The sequence below is a fragment of the Pelodiscus sinensis genome, chromosome 14 (genome assembly GCF_049634645.1).
Source record: "Pelodiscus sinensis isolate JC-2024 chromosome 14, ASM4963464v1, whole genome shotgun sequence".
In the NCBI taxonomy this organism is placed as follows: Eukaryota; Metazoa; Chordata; order Testudines; family Trionychidae; genus Pelodiscus; species Pelodiscus sinensis.
In genome coordinates, this window is record NC_134724.1 from 987,752 (window position 1) to 1,011,137 (window position 23,386).

Sequence of the window (23,386 nt, forward strand, 5' to 3'; positions counted from 1 at the left end):
AAAAATAATAAAAATAATAACTCCCAAAATAACTATACAGAAACAACTCCTGCTTTCCTTAGGGAATACACTCATTATTTCAAGGTAACCAGCACCTTATTTTGAAATAATGGGCTTGGCAGTGTGGACGTTCCCACTTAACCCCTCTCAGACTTTTTCACTCATGTTCTGATCATTTTGTAACTCCGAACTGGTTTGACCTTAAAAACCGAACTAATTACTCTGCAATGGGAGATGAAATCTAACACTTTATTGGGTGCTCTTTCAAAATCGTATAAGGCGCTAATATTTGAAACTAGTATGATTTTGCAGAGAGCCATAGACTTTTACTCTGCTCCTGCGCGTGTCAACACCAGAGTTTCCCTAAGTAAAAACTCTCAAATGTAACAGGTTCACAATATTACACTAAGACATCCCCACAACCCCTTCCCCCACCAAGATACAACGGCCTTATGCATTTATTTCCTGAACATAAAACACTCCCCGGCCCACAGGACTGACTCTCCGGCAGCTGGCTGTGCACCTCGCAGACTACGAAACCAGACGAGGTGCGCTGTGCCGACGAGACCAGGCTGCTGCCCAACTCGCACTACGACAGATACGTTGCGCGCTGCATTAGCACCCTGCGGGCACGCGCACGCGCACGCGCACACCCCTTTCCCCGGGGCCACCCACCCAGCTCTACGCGCAACAGCCCACGTGCCTTCAAAGCCCCGCCCCTCAGCCCCAGCCCCGCCCCCTCGGAGCCCTGCCCGGAAGCTGCCGAGCGGCGGGACGGTGGCCGCGCGGAGCCGCGCCCCTCCGATGGCGGAGCGGCAGGATGGCGCTGGTGTCCGGGCTGCTGTCGCACGCGCTGGGCAGGCTGCTGGGGCTCCCCGGGCTCCGTAGCGGCGGCCCGGCCATGGAGCAGGACAAGGCGCTCGAGGTGTACGGTGACTATCGGGGCCGGGACCGCCGAGGGCGGCGCTGGGAGGCTCCCCCGCCCCCGCCCTTGCCCCGCGGCGGGCGCCTCTGCAGGGAGCCAGTGGGCGAGGCACCGCGGCCCGCCAGCGGGGGGCTGAGCTCTGCGGGCGAACCGCCCCGCTCCGCTCGCTACGGGCTGTGCCCAGGGAGCTCAGGGTACCTGCGTGTGTGTGTGTGTGTGTACACGGGTGTGCCTTTTGCTTCTCTCTCACACACACACACGGGTGTGCATTTTGCTCCTCTCTCTCTCTCTCTCTCTCACACACACACACGTGTGCATTTTGCTCCCCTCTCTCTCTCTCTCTCTCTCTCTCTCACACGCATGGCTGTGCATTTTGCTCCTCTCTAAGGGCAGGTCTGTGCAGCCCTCGAGACTCAAAACAAGCTTATTTCAAGTTTAAGTTGATTGTAATCAACCAAAATAATTCGGGGCTGGAGGATATGACCTAGGAGGAGAGGCTGAGGAAGTTGGGTCTGTTTAGTCTGCAGAAGCGAAGAGTGGGGGGGCGGGGGGGGGGGGATTTGATAGCAGCCTTCAACTTCCTGATGGGAGGTTCCAAAGAGGCTGGAGAGAAGCTGTTCTCAGTGGTGACAGATGGCAGAACAAGGAGCAATGGTCTCAAGTTGTGGTGGGAGAGGTCCAGGTTGGATATTAGGAAAACCTATTTCCCTAGGAGGGTGGTGAAGCACTGGAATGGGTTCCCTAGGGAAGTAGTGGAGTCTCCATCCCTAGAGGTGTTTGAGTCTCGGCTTGACAAAGCCCTGGCCAGGTTGATTTAGTTGGGATTGGTCCTGCCTAGAACAGGGGGCTGGACTTGATGGCCTTCTGAGGTCTTTTCCAGCCCTATGGTTCTATGATTCTATTTTGAAATAGCTTATTTTGTCATTTGGCACTGTCCACACAGCGCCAAATTCCGAAATAAAGCGCTATTTCGAGCCATTCCATACTCCTCATAGAATGAGGTTTGCAGAGATGGTGAAATATAGGGGACATATACAAAAAACCTGGGGTAGCCATTTCGGGATACCTCTTGATACCCCAAAGTAACTTTGCTGTGTAGACATAATCTAAGGTGCTACAGGACTACTTCATGTTTTTACACTGAGGAAGTTACCACCTTAATTTATCCCTATGTCTAGGGTACAGGCCAGACACCCTTTGCAGTTAATGTCAGGCAAACTCAGAAAGGGCTGATAGTTACGAAGGTCACTTCAGGTCTGTATTGATTAGTGACCAAGACAGGTGAAAACTGCATGGATGTGCAAGAGTGCCCAAGTCATTGTTCGGGTCTTTAAAAGCTCATTACTTTGTCAGGTGCACTGCAATAAGGTGTGGCTTTTATGTAACCTAAGCGACATTGGGGCACATGGAGATAAAATGACATCCTTTAAAACAAAGGAACAAAACTATTTCTCTACTTGTACAGTGAAGCCTATTTAAATTATTACAGTGTAAAAGAAAAATATGCTGTAATGCACTCCAGCTATTTAGTTGAACACCTCAGTGTATCAAGTGCCGTGATATAATGGGTTCCCACCCTTTATGTGAATAAGAAAATTATCATGGGTGGGGCTCTTTTCAGCTGCTATGGATAGATGTAGATTAGTGCCTTGTTTCTGCACTTGGGTACTAGCCTCTTTAAGATGGTTTCAACCTTTTCCAGGTAGAGCCTACTTCAGAAATTGAAAGGTAAAGGAGATAAAAATGTCTTTTTTTAAGTGGGTTTATTAGCAAAACCAGACCTATCTGAAATCTTCCAAGAGAACGACAGAGTGAGTAATTCCAAACAAAGTACAGAGTGAAAAAGTGAAGCTGGCTGCTCCTTTCTGTTTTGTTTTATGTGCACTGGGTCTGAGTACAAAGATTTTTTCACTGTCCAATGGAATCCGAATAACTTCTTCGTAGGTTAGCAGAGGGTTCATGCAAAGTATCTGAGAACTCTTGGCATAGTTGGACTCTTGTGGTGCTTTTAGACCAGGGGTGGAGGGAACCTTTTTTGGGCTGCGGGCCACTGACCCACAGAAAAATCAGTCAGGGGCTGCACAGCAGTGAGAAGAAAAAAAGTGTGGCCTTTGACTCAGAGAAAGATACTCTCCACATCCCTCTCCCACATCAGAGGCCGGGGGCCCCAGCCTAGTAGATTTTGTGTGCTTCAGCCCCACAGTGGGGAGATGGGAAGGCTGGTGCACCAGCACAAGCTTCCCAATACCAGAGGGGCCCTGAGCCTCAGGGGCTGGATCCGGGCGTGCCAGGGGCTACATCTGCCCCCGGCCTGAGGTTCCCCACCCCTGTTCTAGACTTTGAAGAATGTCGTAATTGCTATATACAAGATCACTTGTCCGTCTACCATATTATCCTGATTTTAGCAGTTCCCTGTAACAACCAATTATTATTGCCAAGAAAAAGTTTGCCACTGTTGTATCAGAGAAGTATATGTGGAAGACCACAGTGCACTTGGGCAGTTCAGTTCTGAACCATGGGAGGCAATAGTAGAAGGATTTCTTCCTGAGCCACCTGGCAAACAGTATGTACTCTCAATATGATTCTTGAGAACTCCTGTAACTTTTATCCTAGGGGCTGCAACTAGTAGAGTTTCTTCTGAGGTGTTAAATAATTGCATAATTTTAAGGTCCTCTTGACCCCTTTACACGAATGCTACCTCCTTTGAAAATTCCATCCTGAATCTCCAGTACCCCAAGACAACTGTAAAACAATGCAATAAAAATTGTGTATCTCTAGTAATATTTTCCTGTAGTGGCTTGGAATTACTCCAACGTTAAGTCATCTAGTCTACAATCTCAATATTAAAACCAAATCTGGTGGCAAAAGCATTTCTTCTGCACATTACAGATAGGGATATAAAATCCCATTTAATTGGTTAACCGATTAACGGGGGATTAGCCCCCTGCTGCAGGGTGATGCTTATCAGTTAGTCTTTTACATCTCTAGTCACGAATCAAATTCCATTTTAGCTTTTAGCCAGAAGAGCAAAAACCAGCAAATACTGAATCGGAGGCCAGATTGAAGCCTTGTGCACACCATTCTAGAGCCACTGTGGTGGTGTGGTAACTGACGGAGAGGGGGATATTTGAGTTAGCAAGATGTGGCTGTAATCCGGCCTCTCCTGGAGAGGAGTAGAAAAAGCCAGGCTGGAAAGATCTTGTTAAAAATCTATGACTTCCTCCTCCCCCCATCCTCTAATTTATAACAGGTATTTCATTTCTGGTTTATGTCCTTCTGCTTTAGATATAATTCGAACTATCCGGGATCCAGAGAAGCCTAATACTTTAGAAGAACTGGAAGTAGTAACGGAAAGTTGTGTTGAAGTGCACGAGATAGGGGAAGATGAATATCTCGTTATTATCAGGTTTACGCCTACAGTACCTCATTGCTCTTTGGCAACTCTCATTGGTAAGATTCATATTTCCTTAAATGGCCAAAATAGTTTTCTTCTAAAATGTGCAACAGTAAACCAAACACAGTGGTGGTTCAGCTCAGTAACATTTTTAAAAATAAAGTTTTTTTTTTTTTTTTTTTTTTGGCCTGGACTTCTATTTCAGAAAGCATTACACAAAGCATTTAAAAATAGTATAATATTTCTTGAAATTAGTACCTTTTATATAAAGCAAAAAGATCTTGTAGGTCTTGTTTAGGGATGATGTCTTTCAGAAATCCGCTTCATGACTGGGTAGTTCTAAGAAGCTCTCAGTTAAGAGGAAGAAAAGGAATTGTGAGTAATGTGTATATGATTGCTACTTATTAGGCCCTAGCCAAACTAGTTTGAGTTGTATTTGGCTTAACAGCAGTTTTCATAAATGGCTGTCTCAGACACAGACCGACTACTGTTTTATAATTTCTACATTTGGTAGTGCAAACTAGGATATCGGACTGGTCCCTGTGGATAATCTATACAGCACGACTTCTGAAGACAGGTGCAATATCGTATGTTGTGGAAATAAACCATTTAACAGCCTAATGTTGCTCTGAGTGTGTTAAAATGTTTAACACCTCAGGTACAGCTAGGGCATTAGTATTTGCCTTATTGCTTCAAAGCTAAGCAGTCCAAGGTTGCCTTAGATGGCTACTGTCGCCAGACTTGAAAAATAATAGGGAGAGAGGAAGTATCATTGCTTAAATGAATGTGGAGCAGTGATTGGTGAGTAATACTGTGTCTTGGTAATCTAGGATGAAGAGAGAGTAAAGCAACGTGGCTTATGGTATAGTCTTGTCTCAAGAATAATCTGTACTGATTTAAGAGAAATAACAAAATGGGCTGTCTTCAGCAGTTCTTACTCATGCAAGAAAGTACACTGGCATTAGATCTGTGATGGGTCCTGTGTCTAGGCCTGTTAACAACTGAAGTTCCACTTTTAATTTTTGGGGATTACAATCTAGGGATTGCACATTTACCAGTTCATACCCTCCTGAATATGAATAGCTGGTAGAGTTGATTTTTACTCAGGCTAGAACAGTGTTTCTGAAACTGTGTTATGCGGCATACCGGTGTGCTGCAAGGCAGTTGGAGGTGCGCCGCGGAGAACAGAGTTCAAAATGGCTGCCCTTAAAGGGGCAGGCAACTTTTTTTCTCAATAACTTTTCCCCGCCCCCTGTTTTTTTGCTCAACAAAAAATCCTTCGTGTTCCTTGGTCTTAAAGTTTAAGAAACACTGGGCTAGAAGGATATGTTTAAAAAATGCTGCATGATTCTGCATTACTACAGCATTTTAAAGAAAAGCAGTTTGTCAGAGCTTGATTAAAAACAAACCCGATTAGGGATGTAAAATCCCATTTACACGCTAGAACTGGAAAGGACCTTGAGAGGCCATCTGGTTCAGGCCCCAAGCCCTGTTTAATTGGCTAAGGGTTAAATATAGTGATAACATTACATTTAACAGATTAAAGGAGATAGGGACAGCCCCCCGCCCACCTCCAGATGGGGCTGGGCTACAGCAGCCCTCACTGCAGGCGGCAGGGGCCTGTTTTGGCCCAGCTGCTCCCAGGCCCCATGGGGGACCTGGTGGGCAGGAGGCTGCTCCCAGGTACCAGTGTTAACCGTTACCCGGCAACCATCACCAGTTAAGCATTGCCCATTGACATCCTTGTTAGGGACTAATAAAAGGTAACAAGCTAGAACAGGGTTCTATACTCTTGTTTATTTTTTTTTTAACTATGTACTTAGTTGGGATGTCATTTAAGGATGTTACTACATTTCAAAGGCGAAAGCTCTGCATGGAGCCTGGGGTCCACATGGCACTGCCGCTTCGAAATGCTATGAGGCACCTGCTGATAGAGGCAGCAAGGGGTAGAGGGGAGCAACTAGTCGACTGTCCTATCAAGTATCCGATAAGCATTTGCTTATCGGATAATCGACTAGTCCTTCACACCCCTAATGTCATTTAGCCTGTTTCCTTCCTGTGATGAAATTAGACCTCTGCTCTCTGAAGTTATGCTGCTTAGTTATAACACAGTAAGATTAGCAAGCTTTAGAATTCTAGGGTAACACCCACAGTGGATTCTTACTTTAAATTTTAAATACTTTTTTCTTTAAAGCAAAATAAACATTCCGAATTTAACCAGGAAACAAATCATGCTGAAGTATCACTCCACTTCTTTGTATGGGAAAGTGAAGTACAAATGGCCTATTTTAGGACTGGCAGTTACCTAATCATTTATTTAGAGCTTATTTACATAGGGATGCTATTCTGAAATAAGGGTGTGAATTTGAAGCTCAGTAGGTGGTCCATGCTATCTCACTGTGTAAAAACTCTTCTAGTCCACACATAATGCCCTTGTGTAGAATAAGAGTATTCGTATTGGAAGCTAGTATAAAGCCCTTACAAAAACCAGATTTGATGAGGTGCAAAGCACCCTCAAATTGTGGTAGTCAGGCTCATGTACAATAACTATTAATTACAGTGTGTGGTTTTTAAAGAGTATGAAGATTTTTACTCTGATGTTTAAAAAGTAAAATAGGAGACTAGTAACATGCTGTGAACTTGATTGCCACAGTTAGATCACAGGTAAACAAAGCTTGTGGAAATCAGAGTGACCTCTGTTTCTCCACAGTTCCTCATTCTGTGAAAGGAAAGGGCAATTATGATTAAGCAGCTATGTAGCATAGCGCATGTAAGAGGACAAGTCTCCCCCTCCCTCCTTCCCTTACTTATTTTTGGATCTGGACTTCCAGCACGCCTGTCATCTGAAGAAGTGAGTTGTGCCCACGAAAGCTCATGATATCATCTACGTGTTCATCTTAGTCTTTAAGGTACTACTAGAGTAGTTGTTGTTTTTTAAGTTTTTTCATAAGCAGTTAGTCAGAAGTCCTCTCGTGCACAGACTTCTTGATTTTAAATTGGTGTTTTATGTCTTTTTACCTACTGGGCCCTAAATAGCCTGTGACTAGTCTACTCAGAGTTGTAATCTGCGGAGGTGCTGAATTCTTATCCCCCTTGATAGCACTGGGTTTGGCAGAAATAATTTTTTTTAATGTTGACAGATATCAGTGCTTATTTTTAAGCTTTTTACATTTATTGTTTTTTAAATTTTCAGTTATAGAAAAGTATTGGCTGGTTTGATAACGGGGGAGAGTCAGATACTTGTTTAATCTCATGATGAGATTCAAAAAGCAAAAACTTTAACCATTAAAACACAAATATTGAAAATCACATGTTGAAGTATATGAAGTTAATATTCTTAAGTCAGGCTCTAAGTTATCGAGCATCGTTTTCCTTATTGTACCTATTTGTAAAATGTTATCAAATTTTTCATTGCTCTGTGTTTGTATAGCAAGATTAACATTTACCACTTGTATATCTGATCCTTCCAGGCCTGGGGAATGGGTGTCAGGATGTTCTCCATGAAGGCCTTAGGGCTCTCCAGTCCCTCCTGTTCCTGCTCTGAAGTAGCGCAGATGTGTTGACTTACAGGGCATATTGGAGGGCCTGTTGGTTTCAAATGACTTTTGAGGCATGGGCCAATATATTGAGGTGTTGGTATTTCTAGAGCTGCTGTTTGGTGGCAGGGGGGAGCTGATTGTACTGTATTGCCGTTTGTTGTCACTAATTTGCGGAACGCCCAGAACCTGTGCACGGGTTCTCCTTATTTTCGTTCCGCTTAGAGTAAACAAACATGTCTGTACGCGAGAGAGTCTACGCCTGCCTGGATATTTACGCTCTGAAAGGAACTGGTGACTGAGAGAGTTGTGGTAGTTATTGCTCTAACTGAGGTTGGACAGACCAGGAGATGGCTGGAAATGGGTCACAGAGGTGCAGTGGTCTTCTGTCCCAAAGAATTACTGAGTGCTTGCTTGGGTCTGACATACTCTCTGGTTAGTAGATTCAAGCATCCTCTTTCTCTGCCTGCCCTGTGCTAATGATTATGAAGATAAACAATTTAGATTTCAGATATTTCTCTCTAGGCTAGTTGCATGTCACTTAACCAGATTGCTACTGCAGTGATGAATATGATGGAAAGGCCTAATTTAGATAACATTTCAGAGGGGTAGCTGAGTTAGTCTGTAACTAGGAAAACAACAAATAGCCTAGTAACACCTTAAAGACTAACAAAACAATAGATAACACTGTTTGAACCTTGCATGGAAACTGTCGGGTAAAAATTAATATTAAGTTTCACTTGCTGCTTTTCAAATTAATCCATGATTTAAATCCTAATGTTCCTAGGACAACGACTGTTTCCTTTCTGTGGTTTGTATGATACTGAACACATGGTCAGAGTTTTACAAAGAATTTCATATATATTGGAAATTAGGCCAGGGGTGGCTACCTGGGGTAGATGATACACTTAGGAGACAGGAGGATTCCCTGCTCCCCTACGTTGTTCCAAGATCGTGTTCTATGCAGGCTGTTTGCTGGGCTTGTAACTAAGAAATCTTCTGAAAGAAATAGCTGCATTATGTATTCAGCAGAGGTTAAATGCAGCCGCAGGCCTCTACTACAGGAATGCAGACTAAAGGGAGGGGAGGAGAGGAGTGATTAGCCTCCAGGCACCTTATTGACTAAAGACTCTCTCTAGGTCAGGGTTTCCCAACCTATGGGTCGGGACCCAAATATGGGTTGCCAGGTGTCTCCCCAGGTGGCTCTTGAGGAGCCATTCACACATTTTTTTTGAATTGCCCTGGGTCACCAAGTCTTCCTGAATTGTCAAAATGGGTCCCCATCTGGAAAAGGTTGGGAACCGCTGCTCTAGTACAAAGCGGGAACAGAGCAGGCTTCCCCATTATCCTGCTTCAGCCTCATTGTTCTTCCAGATCACCATCTTGAGCTCAGAGGGTTCCTTTGTCAGTCATTCATCATCTTTCTGCTGAGACTGCTACAGGGGTGCCAGTTGCCAATTGTATTGGTGACGTTTATAATACATGCCTATTGGATTTTCTGTGAAATTGCCAATCAAACTGGTTGTTGTTTGTTTTTAAACAGGGCTTTGTTTGCGAATAAAACTTCAGAGATGTTTGCCTTTTAAGCACAAGGTAAAGTGTTAATTTCTATCCTTATATCAGACTATGCTTGGATGTATGCCCAATACCAAATGACAAACACCAAACAAACTGCAGGATTGCTTACGTGGTTGTAAAATTGTGGTCAGAAAGATGGTGTTTTTAAATTGTGCATAGTAATTTGCATATGGAATAATAGGGTTTCTTGCTGCACAGTCCAGCATGTAAAGGAACTTAGAAGTCCTAGCGATTTTTCTTGTTCTTCAAAGCATTTAACAACAAAAAATCCTGTTTGTTCTTTCCACATGAATCAGTTATTGCTAAACTGTGGAAAGGAGAAATGTGCTGAGGGAACCCTCCTGACCAGAGCCATTCCCCGGGTACCGCGAGTGGAGGTGCTTTGGGGGCCACCATGCTCTGGGGCTGGAGCGGCCGCCGGCAGCCATGGTACTAGAGCCTCCCACCCTCTCCCAGCTCCTACCGCTTGCCATGGATCAGCTGTTTCGTGGCTCCAGGAAGTGCTCAGGGAAGGGGAGAAGAGCAAGGGCGGGGCATGCTCAGGGGAGGAGAAGGGATTGGCCAGGAAGAGGTAGGGTGGGAGTAAGAAGGGCTGGGGCAGGGCCTTCTGGGAAGTGGTGGAGGTGGGCTTGGGCAGAGCCAGAAAGAGCACCCCTTAGCACAAGAAACTTGGTGTCTATATCCCGGGCCCTGCACCCTTGTAAGGACGGCCCTGCTCATGACTCTTTCACAACCCGTTCCCACCACCATGTGTCTTTTGATTTTTGACACATGGTGGGGATGGATTGTGGAAAATGCAGGACATTTAAAAAAAACACGCACCCAACCCCAAGTATCTATGTCCTCCTAATGCCTGCAAGGGAAAGAATTATGAGCCACAGGAGAATGTCAAAGCACCCTGGCACCGTGAATTTCATTAATGTTTAACTACTTCTTGGGGTTGTTTGTACCTTTGAACTAACTGCTGGCTGTTCCCAATGATTCCTGAGTGTGTACGCGAGACAGGGCTGCCTGAGGGTAAGGTGGTGACTAAATGGGCCAGTGTCTTCGACTCGGACTCCAGCTAAGGAATAAAGGTGCCCTCTACTGTGCTCGTGAAGAGTCTCTGCAAAACAAGAAAAAGGGCAATGAGTGGGCTCTGTTAGTGAGTCTGCTCTGAGAATTTGTAAGCACTGCAGAGGTAGGGGGTAGAACCAGCATTTGGAATGAGATGTCTTGTTCCTATAACATAAATAGGAACACAGCAACTGCCATGTGGGATCAGGCCAGCGGTCTGCCTAGCCCAGTATAGCCAGCACCAACCACTACAGTGCAATGTGCAGGAAACTGTGTAGTAGGCAGTTATGGGTTAGCCTCTATTTACGGCATTTTCCTTCTGACCCCAATAGTTAGAAACTGGCTCATGACCTAAAGCTTGTGGGTTTGTAGCTCTTCTAAATCTCACTTGGAATGCTCGGCTCTGGACTTAAACACGTTTCACATTTCTTAGCATGTCTAACATCCTACCTCTAAGGCTTGGTCTTCACTGCCAAAAAGCACGTGTTGATCCTGTGAAATAACTAGTGCGTGTTGGTAATTGTGTTGCGGAAAAAGCCCAAAGGCCTGCTTTGGCAGCAAAGACCTAGCCTGAGTGTTGGTGCCTTTGTGTGGCATAGGTCACTTCACCATAATGTGGGTGATGTTACATATATTTGCTGCAATACTTTGAGTCATTTCCTTGTACCAGAGTTTCAGCACTGGACTTCCTTGCTTTTGTAACTGCTTGCCAGTGACTTCGTGCTTTTGGGAATAGTCTCACCTCAAAAACTGCAAACAATATTTATAGAAAATTGTGTTGGTGACACTGCACAACCAGCTATTGAATCCTAACCAGTCACTTTAGCATCAAGGGTATGCAACAAATTAATATTGTTGGAGCTTTATGTGAATACAATTTTATTTGTAGTTCAGTTCCTTAATTTTTACAGCAGAGAACTTCAGTAATTAACATCACTACAACTAAGTTAGCCTTGGAGTTCTAATGTGTGGCTACCATTCAGATGCTTCATGAGAATAGCCTTTTTTGAGACCTGTCATACGTAATATTAAAGCCAGCCACGTTTGGAATGGTAATGTAATATTCTAGTTCCATGCAGGGGATCTGTAACAAGATGCTGAGCTCAGACTTGCCACCACTAAGCCACGTGAAGATAGAGAAACCCTTTTGGCTTGGACAGCTTCCTCATGTCCCCTTCTCAGCCAAATGACAGAACTGCATTGACTCTTCCACAGAAAGCCCGCTTAGTTCTCCTCCCCCCAAAAAGCTGAGAGTGATGTGATAAGGAGCTTTTAAGGAATGGGGGCAGGGAGAGATGGTAAATCTCTCTTAGGATTTCCTCCTCGAAAGGATCATATTTTTTAAGTGTTTAAATCAGCTGTTTAGGAAAGTGACAGTTGCAGTCCTGTAGCCTCTTCTAGACAAACAGCTCCTACATCGGCACCTACCAACGCTTGCTTGTGGTTTACAGAGAGCTGGCTGGCAAGATAGTGCTGCGTCTCCTCCCTGTTTCCAGCTGCTTAACGGTATTACCAGAAAACTGAACATACATGTGGGTATTTTCCCAGTAACAATGTGCCGTGCAAGTCATTGATATGCCCATCTTAGTTTGATCAACAATAGGAGTGATTGGTTATAAATGGAAGGGGAGATATTCATAGGGCTTTTTCATAAAATATCATCCAGACGAAAAAGTTTGAGACCTGCCTGCTGTGGACAACAGTGATTGGATAAATTCACAAATGTTAATTGTCGAATCAGGGTGCACAGAGATAGGAGACGTCTATATGGCGTGGTTTTTTTGGCAGAAGATATGCAAATGGGGTGCTCATTTGCATATCCCACACGCTCATTTGCTTATCCTCTTCCGATCCTTTTTGCGGAAGAGGTTTTTGCGATAAAAAGCTCTGTGTAGATGGGGCCATTTGTCGGAAAACCCCCCTTTTGCGCAAGAGCCTGTAAACTGTATGGGCTCTTGTGCAAAAGGGGTTTGTTCTGACAAATGGCCCCGTCTACACACGTCTTTTTATCGCAAAAACCTCTTTTGCAAAAAGGATAGGCAGAGGATATGCAAATGAGAGCATAAGATATGCAAATGAGTGTTCCATTTGCATATCTTCAGCCAAAAAAACACAGTGTAGATGTAGCCATAGTGTGTAGGAGAAAAGCTACTCACGTGTGACTAATATTGTTTATTTCTTATCTAGCTGGAAATTTATATATCTGAAGGTGCCCATACCACTGAAGAGGACAGTAAGTGGCTTTTTATTAATGGAATGACTCTGGCTTCAAGCTTTGTGACCCATTACACCTGGAATTAATGCTAGGGATGTGCAAAGTTAATGTTAATGTTTATTAACATTCCTAAATGGGTGATGCTTACTGGTTCCCATTAACTAGTGGAGGCTGGAGCAGCTCCACACCCACCAGGGACAGGGGCTGCTCTCATCCAGAGCAGCCTCTGTCCACGGGGAGCCCCAGCCCCAGCAAGGGGCTGGGAGCGGGAGCCCTGTGGTCTGGGAGCTGCTCCCGACGGGCTGGGGCAGTTCCCAGTCCAGATCTCACTTCAGTCTGTTAACCAGTTAAACATTAGGCTAACCTGGCGTTTAACAGGTTAGCTGATTAACAGGGATTTTGCATCCCTGCTTAATGCAGTATCAGAGTTGCAGGGGCATGCCAGTTGGGAAATCTCAAAATGTTAGGTTGCTGCATTAAAATTCAAACTTGTTCGTGTTGATGCAGATGTCAGACAGTTATGACTTGATGGAGGCTTTTTTGTTACAAGGAGGCAAAATATGTTTGTTCCATATTGTTAACTTGCAGTGAGGGGTTCAGAGGAGCTTAGGGTAGGCTGTGGCTTCACAAATTTTACGTTACTTAAGATCTGTGGAGTATCTTCCATAAGCGGGGTGTTGCATGTTCCTTTTCTGGACTAGAAATACCATGCAAGTGATAGGCCACGTGCAGTCACTTGCAATCACTTTCTCCCACTTGCTTCTCTGCCCTTTTTCTCCTTCTAATTCCTCTTTGTTCTACCTGATGTGCCCTGCTCAACACCCTACCATGTCGTTTTCCCTCTTGTATGCTATTTCCAGCATGCCAGGAGCAATGTCCCCTCTAATTTTTTCCATCCATGTGTGGAATCAATTTTGTTATGTTCACTGATGCATGTGTGGATGTTAACCATCAGTATAAACAGATGCTGCTGGCTGTGGGCACTCAGCTTACAGGAAGAGGTAGGCAATAAGTTTTGCAGGGAGGGGCACTTAACGAATTTTGGGGGAAAGATGCCACAATTCATTTCTTATTCCTTTGTTGTCTCCCATTCCCAGTTCTTGAGATTGCTATTGTCTTCAGAGACTGCAGGAATCTCCTCCTGCAGGCTCAAGTACCTAGCACAGTGTGATTATCCATATAAGAATTCCTTTCTAAAATGTGTCTGACTTACTTTTCATCTGATATTTTTGCAGTCAACAAGCAAATAAATGATAAAGAGAGAGTAGCAGCTGCGATGGAGAATCCAAACTTGCGTGAAATTGTGGAGCAGTGTGTTACGGAACCTGATTAGTCTCTACAGTAGCCACAGAGCTGTGATAATTTTGATACATGAGTTTAATTATTTGTAAAATTTCAGGACCTTGAGTTTAATACTTATATTGTTTGTACCTTCCACATGACTTTTAAAGGAAACCATTTATAAAGCCGATGTAAATTATAAAAAAGTAGCTGGCAGAATATAAAATGCAGTGAAGCATATAGTGTTCTAAAGAATTTATAATAATCAGTGATCAAGGAGAAATATTTTAACTAGTTATGAGCTAGCTGTGTTGCCTTCTTCTGATGCAAATTGTGATACAAAACCAATTTTGCAGGTTAAATTTCTGCTGTGCTCAAGTGGAATATGTTTCAATCTCAACACTGTAAAAAAATTAAAAAATGATTCTTGTAATGATAAGCTACTTCCTGTGTTGACTCTCTGTACTCTTAATTTAATTAACGTTCCTGGCCTGGTAGCCATTAGAGAAGGAAATGTTTTGCTCAAGTGTTTTCACTGTTGGTAAAATGTTTTGTCATAAAAATTGAAACTAAATGTAAAGCACGAGTTGACGTGCTAAATTTGAATATATTGTGTGAATGGTCAACTAAATTAGCTAAAATAGTGGTATACTCAAAGTGTCAAGTGAGTACTTCTGAATTTCAGATGTTCTTTAACCTTTAATCTTCTGTCAGCAAGAAAAGTTCTTGTACTGCTGTGATGTCCATATATTAGTGGACTGTCATTGTGAATTTTTTCAGAGGATTTTAGCAGCAAACTGAATGACACATGCTAGCCACTTCTGTTGTTTTTGCTTGTTTCCTAATCCTTATGCAAATTGTTGGAGGCATGTTGATTTAAAATCTGGTTAGAATTGTGTCATGGGACTATCAGATTTGATAAAACAGGAGTTGACTGATTTTTCTCTCTGTTAATCTTCAAACCTAAAAGATCTCTCATCCTCCCTTTTTCAAAGATTTAAGACTGCTGTGGTAATGTTTTACTAACGTAACTTTGTCGCTTTTATATAATTTTAAATGAGACTTTTTATAATAAATACAAATGAAGTTTATAACAGTATGGCTGACAGTAACTTTTTATAAATTAACCAACATGAATACAATCTCCCAGTTATTTGTGTCAATTGGAATTTGTGTTTTTTGTGTTTCTATCTGGGATCAGTTATGGCAAAATGAAACAATTAGAAAACAGCAAATCTATCCAGGTATGATTATAGCCGATAAATAAGTTAAAATCTAAAATTGACCATTTTTAAATGTATGTATGTAATCTAATATCGAAAGGAGAATGTTTGTAACTTTGTGCACTAATAACTTGGACACTATAAGAGCTTCCGCAATGAAACTTTGCATGGGGTAACCTTTCATCCAGGAGAAGGTTTGAAAGTACTTTTGGACCCGATCGAGCCCGAGGTCAAGCTGTAAAAAATCAACAAGTAATCCACTGCTCTGCGCTGCAGGGGCTGCCCCACCCACCCTAGGTCCCATGCCTGCCACCCTCAGCGCTGTCCGGGACTCACCCCCTCCTGCCCGCGAGGTTACATAAGCAACCCTCTTGCCTGCCCCTCGCTCCTGCCCCTTCTTCCCAGCATGCAGTGCCCCAACCCCCACGTGCAAAACGGCTCGGGCACCCGCCCTGCCCCCTGTGGCACTTATAGTCCTGGGCATGAGCTGGGGCGCCCCTCCCGCATGTAACCTCCCCTCCACCTGGGGTCGCACCCTTCCGAGGATGACGCTGACCTATATTTTAATCCCTGTAGAAATCAGTGCAACTTTTCTACCATTCAAAAAAAGATAATGGACTACTGTTTTTCTATATTTTGTTCCTCCGGTTTCCCAAGCAGCGCCGGGTAACTCCAGCTAGTTTTACATACGTTTCATATCCTGAAGCTCCATAGACTGACTTGGTGCTGAGATAGATACATCATGTCTCCACTTGTCCAAGGATCAACACAGAAAGGAGCATAAACTGTCAAAGTAAGTGTAAAACTATAGTAAGAAAAGCCAAAAAGGCGTTTGAAGAGCAGCTAGCCAAAAAATCCAGAAGTAATAACAAAATGTTTAAGTACATAAGAAGCAAGAAGCCGGCTAAACATCCAGTGGGGCCCTTGGACGCTTGAGATGCTAAAGGAGAACTCAAAGATAAGGATGTTGCGGAGAAACCAAGTGAATTCTTTGCTTCTGTCTGCACGGCTGAGGCTGTTAGGGAGACTTCCAAACCTGAGATTCTTTTTAGGTGACAAATCTGAGGAATTGTCTCAGATGGAGGTGCCATTAGAATAAATTGATAAACTAAACAGTAACAAGTCGATGGGACTAGATGGCATTGTGGCCTAGTGGGGGTGCTGTCTGCTCTGTAACCCGGTGCCTTCTCTCCTCTTTCTCCCCCCCCTCCCCCCCGCCCAGCGCTGTGATGTGAGATTCTCACTGACTCCCAAATGTGTATTAACTCAGACACCTCGGCTCAGCCTCCCAGGGAGAGAGACTAGGAAGGGGGCTAGATTTGGAGGGGCCTGGTCTTTTTCCCCCCTCCCCCCATCTCAAGGGGGGGGGGCTTGGCTGTATACAATAGATTGAGAAATGTGTCTGGGATGCAAGCTGGAGGCATGAGGTAAGTGTAGCGGTCGGTGGGTTTCCGGTAGAGGGTGGTCAGTCTCTCACGTCCCAAGGACCAGGTGACAGCAGATAACACCTTGGACTCTTGGGCCCAGGAAGCAGAACAAAGGAGGGGGCGGGGGAGCCTCTGCCCCTGGAGGAGCCTCTGCCCCGACAGCCTTTGCAAACCACAGAGCCAAACTACATCAAAATCAGAACAAGTGGTCACCGTAGAGCCCAGTAAGAATGCCCACTTGCATTATTATTGCTAATTGACATGGTGATTAATAACAGCGTCAATGAACCATTGTTCTCACAGACTTTATATAATGGGAGTTCTGCTGCTGCATCTTTTCACACGTTTCTTTGAGGTTCACATCATAACTGGTCAAGCAGAGCTTCGTGCAGGATTCAGGCTGTCTCCTGTCAAACTTATGGCAGAGGATGTGGGGTATAAGGGGCTCGGCAGGGGGTTCAGGTGTATGATGGGCTCAGAGCACAGGGCTGGGTTTGGCAGATGCAGGAGTGCTATGGCAGGGGACTGGGGATGTGGGGGTGCAGGAGTCTGTTGGGGGGTGAGGGGCTCACGGCAGATGGTTCAGGTGTATGATGGTGTCAGGGCTGGGGTGTGGGGGTGCAGAAGTGTTATAACACTATGGCCAGGTGGGGATTGGGCCCCAATTGGGGGCTTGTTGGCCAGGCTTCATTTTAAAATAAAGTACATTATTATGCCCACCACAAAAGTTTTTAATATTGTCTTTATTTTCAGGATTGGGGAACCTTTCTTGGGCCAGGCCCACTGACCCACAGAACAATCAGTTAGGGACCCCACTGAACTGAGATGCATAAACCACAGTGAAGGTCCAACTAACCTCAAACATGTGAGGAGTTCCGAACTGTCTTTGGGTAGCTTTAACTTTGCCTCTAAATCCATTACAATCTGTGAGCGCCTGAGGCAATTGCTGCCAGTCGTGGTCAGCTTGGAGAAAAGGGGAGCAAGGCAGCTCTATAATTTAGTGCTGGATGAAGATTTCGAATCTGGAATTCTGTGGTCCAGCAACTCCTTGGGCACTCCAGGGCTGGAGCACTCACGGGGAGAAATTAGTGGGTGCAGAGCATCTGTGCCAAGCTTACTCCTCTGTCCCTTTCCTACGCATGCACTGATGGCTGGGTACCTCTTGCCCCTTGCACTCCTACTTCCCACATCTATGGAGACCCTCTGGCGCTCTACATTGACCTTCCCTAGTTCAGGAAATTCTCTGGTTTGGCATGGCCACATGGGTCAGCTCTCAAGGATGCCAGACCAGAGAGGTTCAGCCAGTATATGCTTTTGAGCAGCTCCTTCATTTCCATTTCTCATGCCTTTTACAGCTAGGCTGTTCAGGCGAGAGAAGAGCATTTCTTGCTTATTACAGGGAGGGCAGTGGAGCTGAACTAGAACTGTGTGAACAACGGGTTTTTAGGCCTGCTGGCTATTTAAAAAATTGTGTGGCAAACATTTTGGGTCAAATAAAATGTTTTGTTTTGGACCATTTAAACATTTTTATTGTTAATAATAAATAAAAGGAAAATTTGAAACAAGTCTTTTTGAACTGGAAAATTGAAGTGCTTTTGAAAATGTCAATATGAAACACTTTGACACAGTTGGAATTTTTAGTTTGTTTTTCTTTTTCCTGAAACAATTTGGCACCATGTGATTGGCAGGATTGGCAAAGCATGTCAGCATCACTGGATCTTTTTGTTTCTCTTTCCCCAGAACTTAGGACCAAAAATGTTGCTCTGTCCTAACTCTCAGAAGTTCTGAGCAGCTGCTGCTGCTGCCATGGATTTGATACACTTAATCTTGAGTGTATGGATATTCATTGCACGTATTTTGTTGGGATGATTTCTGTCACAAGGTGTGGGAGAGTCACCGGGCCCTGAACCCCCATCCGCAGCCAGATGTGACTCTCAGCCAGCGAGTAGACCAGAACGTTTATTGGTTCACAGGGATACAGTGTAGCCCAGACTTTGTTACAGGAACCAGGAACATTCTGTACAATCCATCTCGGGGACAGGAGGGCCCAGAGCCAGGGCTCCGGGCCCCTGCCCAGCCCCCCAAGCCAGTTAGATTCCCCTCTCCCCAAGCCAGCTGAAAAAACTAACTCACACCCCCACCAACTGGGCCCAGCCTTCTAGTCAGCCCCGCCCCCTCCTTTGTTCTGCTTCCTGGGCCCAAGAGTCCAAGGTGTTATGTGCTGTCACCTGGTCCTTGGGACGTGAGAGACTGACCACCCTCTACCGGAAACCCACCGACCGCTACACTTACCTCATGCCTCCAGCTTGCATCCCAGACACATTTCTCAATCTATTGTATACAGCCAAGCCCTAAGATACAACCGGATTTGATCCGATCCCACGGACAGAGACAAACACCTATGGGATCTATATAGAGCATTCCTAAAACTGAAATACCCACCTGGAGAAGTGGAAAAACAGATTGACAGAGCCAAAAAAGTACCCAGACATGTACTACTTCAAGACAGACCAAAAAGAGAAAATAACAGAATTGCACTTGTCATTACCTACAGTCCGCAACTCAAACCCCTCCAATGCATTATCCACAATCTATAACCTATCTTGGAAAATGACCCTTCACTCTCAGAGGCCTTGGTGGAAAGACCTATTCTCACTCAGACAACCCCCCAACCTGAAACAAATTCTTTCCGGTAAGCACGCTATACAACTACATCATAAACATCCAGGAACCCAGCCCTGCGATCAGCCGCGGTGCCAACTCTGCCCACATATCTATACTAATGAATTCATTACCGGAGCCAACCACATAAGCCACCAAATCAGAGGCTCATTTAACTGCACATCCAGTAATTTAATATATGCCATCAAATGCCAACAATGCCCCACTGCAAGATATATTGGACAAACCTCCAACGCGGTGGCTGCGGGCGCCATGGCACCCGCTGGGCCATTTCTGTGCGCCCGCCAAGTGATTGGGGCCGGCCCTGCCCCCAGGTGATGGCTCATGGGCGGAGCCAGCCCCTGGGCGCATTGGCAGCACTGGCCCCGGGCACGCAGCACATGGTCAGTGCTGGCCCCAGGCGTGCAGCGGTTAGGCGGTGCTGGTCCAGGTTCACAGCACAAGGTCTGTGTCAACCCCGGCCCAAGGTGTGCGGCGTATGGGCGGTGCCGGCCCAGGTGCGCGGCGTATGGGCGGTGCCGGCCCAGGTGCGCAGCACATGGGCGGCCCCGCCCCCGGGTGAGCGGCACGAGGGCTGTACCGGCCCTGGGCTTGCAGTGTATCGGCAGCCCCGTCACCGGGCGCGCGACGCATGGGCACTGCCGGCTCCTGGGCGCGTGGCACAGGCGCCAGCTCTGGGCATGCAGGGCATGGGCGGTGGCGGCCCCACCCCCGGGTGCGCAGGACATGGGCTGTTCTGGCCCCGGGTGCGCGGCGTATGAGCGGCCCCACTCCTGGGCGTGCAGCACAGTTGCGGCGCCAGCCCCGGGAGTGCGGCGCATGGGTGGTGCCAGCTCCGGGCACGCAGCATATGAGTGGCCTCATCCCCAGGTGCAGGCATGGCCCCGCCCCCGAGCGCACGCATGGCCCCGCCCCTGGGTCCCTGGTGTGTGAGCAGCCCCGGGCAGCCGGCAGCCCCAAAAGGTTGGGGACCACTGCCCTATGGGAAAGAATCAATGGACACAAATCAGATATCTGCAAAGGGAACATACAAAAACCTGTTGGAGAACACTTTAATCTCCCTGGGCATTCATTAACAGATCTTCAAGTAGCTGTTTTGTTCCAAACCAATTCCAGAAGCCAAATACACAGGGAAGGACTGGAACTACAACTCATTCACAAGTTCCGTTCTCACACCCATGGACTGAATAAAGATATTGGATGGCTGGGTCATTATCAACCTACCAAATAATGAAGGTGACAATGGTTCTTTGTCTATGTAGAAACTTATGATACCAGCTACATGTTCTTAGTCTTTAAGTGCTACCTGACCATTTGTTGTTTGCTAATTAATGGTTCTAAGCTGCCGCTTTTGATTATCCAGCCTTTAGGTACTAAGAAACGATTTGTTTTTCCTGCTTGGCTTTCCCTTTGATATATTTTTTATCCACTGCCTCTTCTTGCCTCCCCTCCCATTTTTTCCTTCTTCCTCCCCCCCACCCCCCTTCTCCCCTATTGATTTTGGTCCTGGACATCCAACATTCTGGTCATCTGAAGAAGTGGGCTGTGCCCACAAAAGCTCATGATCCCATCTACATGGCTTGTTAGTCTTTAAAGTGCTACCAGACTATTTGGGTTGTTTTAAGTTTATACTTCCACAGTGAGTTATGCCCAGCCTTCCTCTCATCCAACTAAAACGCCAGGTAAGCTGAGGCACGCACACACAGAGAGTTACTACAGAACAGCACAGGACAGCAGAATCACATATAACACAGCAATGCAAACAGTGAATACAGAATGAATACAACGAGCAGGGCTTGACAAGGGGCGGCGAGCCCTGCTCACCAGCTGCGTGGTTTGGCATGCTGTGCATGCACGGACTGCGCTGCACATGCGCTGATCATGCTGCGGCTCCGTGCTGGGCTAAAATCTACTCACCACAGGCACGTAGATTGCCCTAATTGTCCAGCCCTGACAATGAGTACAAGAGTGAATACAGTCTCCACTACGTCACAACTTCCGACTATTCCACTCATAAACGTAACCGATTTACCCTTTAAAAGTGTGCTTCTGATTTGCACAACAGGCAGTGTAAAGTCTCCGCAGTAGACAGTTTTGGTATAGGAAACGTAGAGTGCATGCGCTTAGAAATGGTTGGGGAAGATAAAGTTACCAGACACATTCCTCAGCACAGTCGTTTTCAACCTACGGGTTGTGACCCAGGATTGGGGGGTGGAATGTCCAGCCCTGGGTCTCGTTGCTGCAGGGGAATCAGGGGAGCAGTGGGGGGGCTAAGGCAGCTCCCTGCCTATTGCGGCACTGCAGACTGCGCTGCGCCCCCGAAGAGGCCGGCAGCAGGCCCAGCTCCTGGGGGGGGGGGGATGTGTTGAGGGGGGGAGTGCACAGGGCTCCACGCACTGCCCCTGCCCCGAGCACTAGCTCCGCACTACCTGCTGCTGGCTGCTTCTGGGCCCCTTTCCTGGAGCCACTTGAGGTAAGCCCTCCTGTCTGAGTCCTGACCCCCCCAAGCCAGAGCCCCTCCTATGCCCCAAAGCTCCTCAGCCCCATTCCAGAGCCCACACTCCAGTGTCTTCAGTGGGATCATGGGAAAAGAACATTTGAAATCCACTGCCTTAGCATGAAACAAAAGACAGGACTGTGTAGCACTTTAAAGACTAACAAGATGGTTTAGTAGGTGATGAGCTTTCGTGGGCCAGACCCACTTCCTCAGATCAAATTGTGAAAGAAAATTGGCACGACCCTATATACCAAAGTGATACAATAAAAAAAAAGTGAACACATATAAAATTGACGAATCAGATTTAAGAACAGAGGACGGGTGCGGGGGAAGATTAGTGTCTGTGAGGTAATGACATTGGGGTGATCATTGGGGAAGCTATCTTTGTAATGGGTGAGATTTTGTGTCAGCTAGATCAGACTAACACGGCTGCATCTCTGTCACTGCCTTAGCATGTGCCTTATGATTTTGACTTCAGAAAGCCGTGCTGCCAATCCCTCCTCGAGCCATTGGAGGGTGCTCCTGCACTGGTCAGCAGCTCTCACTCGACTAACAGGGGACTAACCCTTTAGGGTTTTCAGTTGAGTTGCGTGATGCTAGACCTCCTGAGACAATCGGAGAGGCTTCTGTCTGTCTGTGGGTCTGTCTTTCTAGAGAAGGGCTTGAAAGACAAGTGACCTTGTAGTTGCAGGACTGATGACTTGTACCTTGAGCACCGTTAGTGCCACTAATTCAAAAGGCAGATGGGGTGCTGAGGGTGAGTGCAAATGCACATATGTCTAGCAGGGATGTCGTGGGTCTGGAAAAACAGTTTTCTTTCCACAACTGTGTACATGAGACATTTTTTAAAAAGAACAGACTACACCCAAAATGTCTGTCTTGGAATTAATTTTATAAACACAACCAGTCTTCCTCTCATCTCGCTTGTAAGCAATAAACTGCCCCAAAAGAATTTATTTTATGGCCACACAAGCTGATGTGATCTTATTCAGAGATGGGCATGGTGTCCTTATGGTAGTACCTGAGTACCTGACACTCCACCATTAATGGATCTTATTCTCTCTATGCCTGGTGAGGTAGGGAAGCTGTTCTCTCTGTTTTACAGATGGGAAACTGAGGCACGGCATAGATAACGTGATTTGCCTGATGTCACACAGGAAGTGAAGAATTGAATCCAGCAGATCTCTCGATTTCCTGTCCACTGCTTTAGCCACACTAGACCATCTGTTCCTTCTTATAGACGGACATTTGCCATTTGGCTCTAGCTACAATTAAATCGATTATTTACGTAACTGTAAACTGTGGGACTACAATCTATGCACCACTCTAGAATGAGTAATTGCAACCAAGACCTTGACTGGCATGTTTGTTCTGCAAATTTGCTGAAGGGAGGGAGGGATCACTTTGGCCAGCTCCTAGTAATGATTTGCCCAGTCTTGCCTGCATCGTCTCTTTCTGTGAAACCATTTAGTTGGACGTTGTCTTTCAAACAGCAGATTTTCCAAAGCACCTGGCAGTAATGAGTGAGGCCCTGCAAGGTGCATGCCAGTGCCAGTGCCAGTGCATGTCTCG

The 23,386-nt window shown here is 45.8% G+C and overlaps 1 protein-coding gene across 1 annotated transcript; it reads left to right on the top strand.

The window, feature by feature from the left end:
- Nucleotides 1–727: 727 nt before the first annotated feature.
- Nucleotides 728–15,081, top strand: CIAO2A (cytosolic iron-sulfur assembly component 2A). Its single transcript, XM_075896801.1, has 5 exons — nucleotides 728–932; nucleotides 4,211–4,375; nucleotides 9,399–9,448; nucleotides 12,677–12,722; nucleotides 13,940–15,081. Exons 1-5 carry the CDS (start codon nucleotides 821–823, stop codon nucleotides 14,035–14,037), a joined length of 471 nt encoding a protein of 156 aa, XP_075752916.1. The 5' UTR covers nucleotides 728–820; the 3' UTR covers nucleotides 14,038–15,081.
- Nucleotides 15,082–23,386: the final 8,305 nt, after the last annotated feature.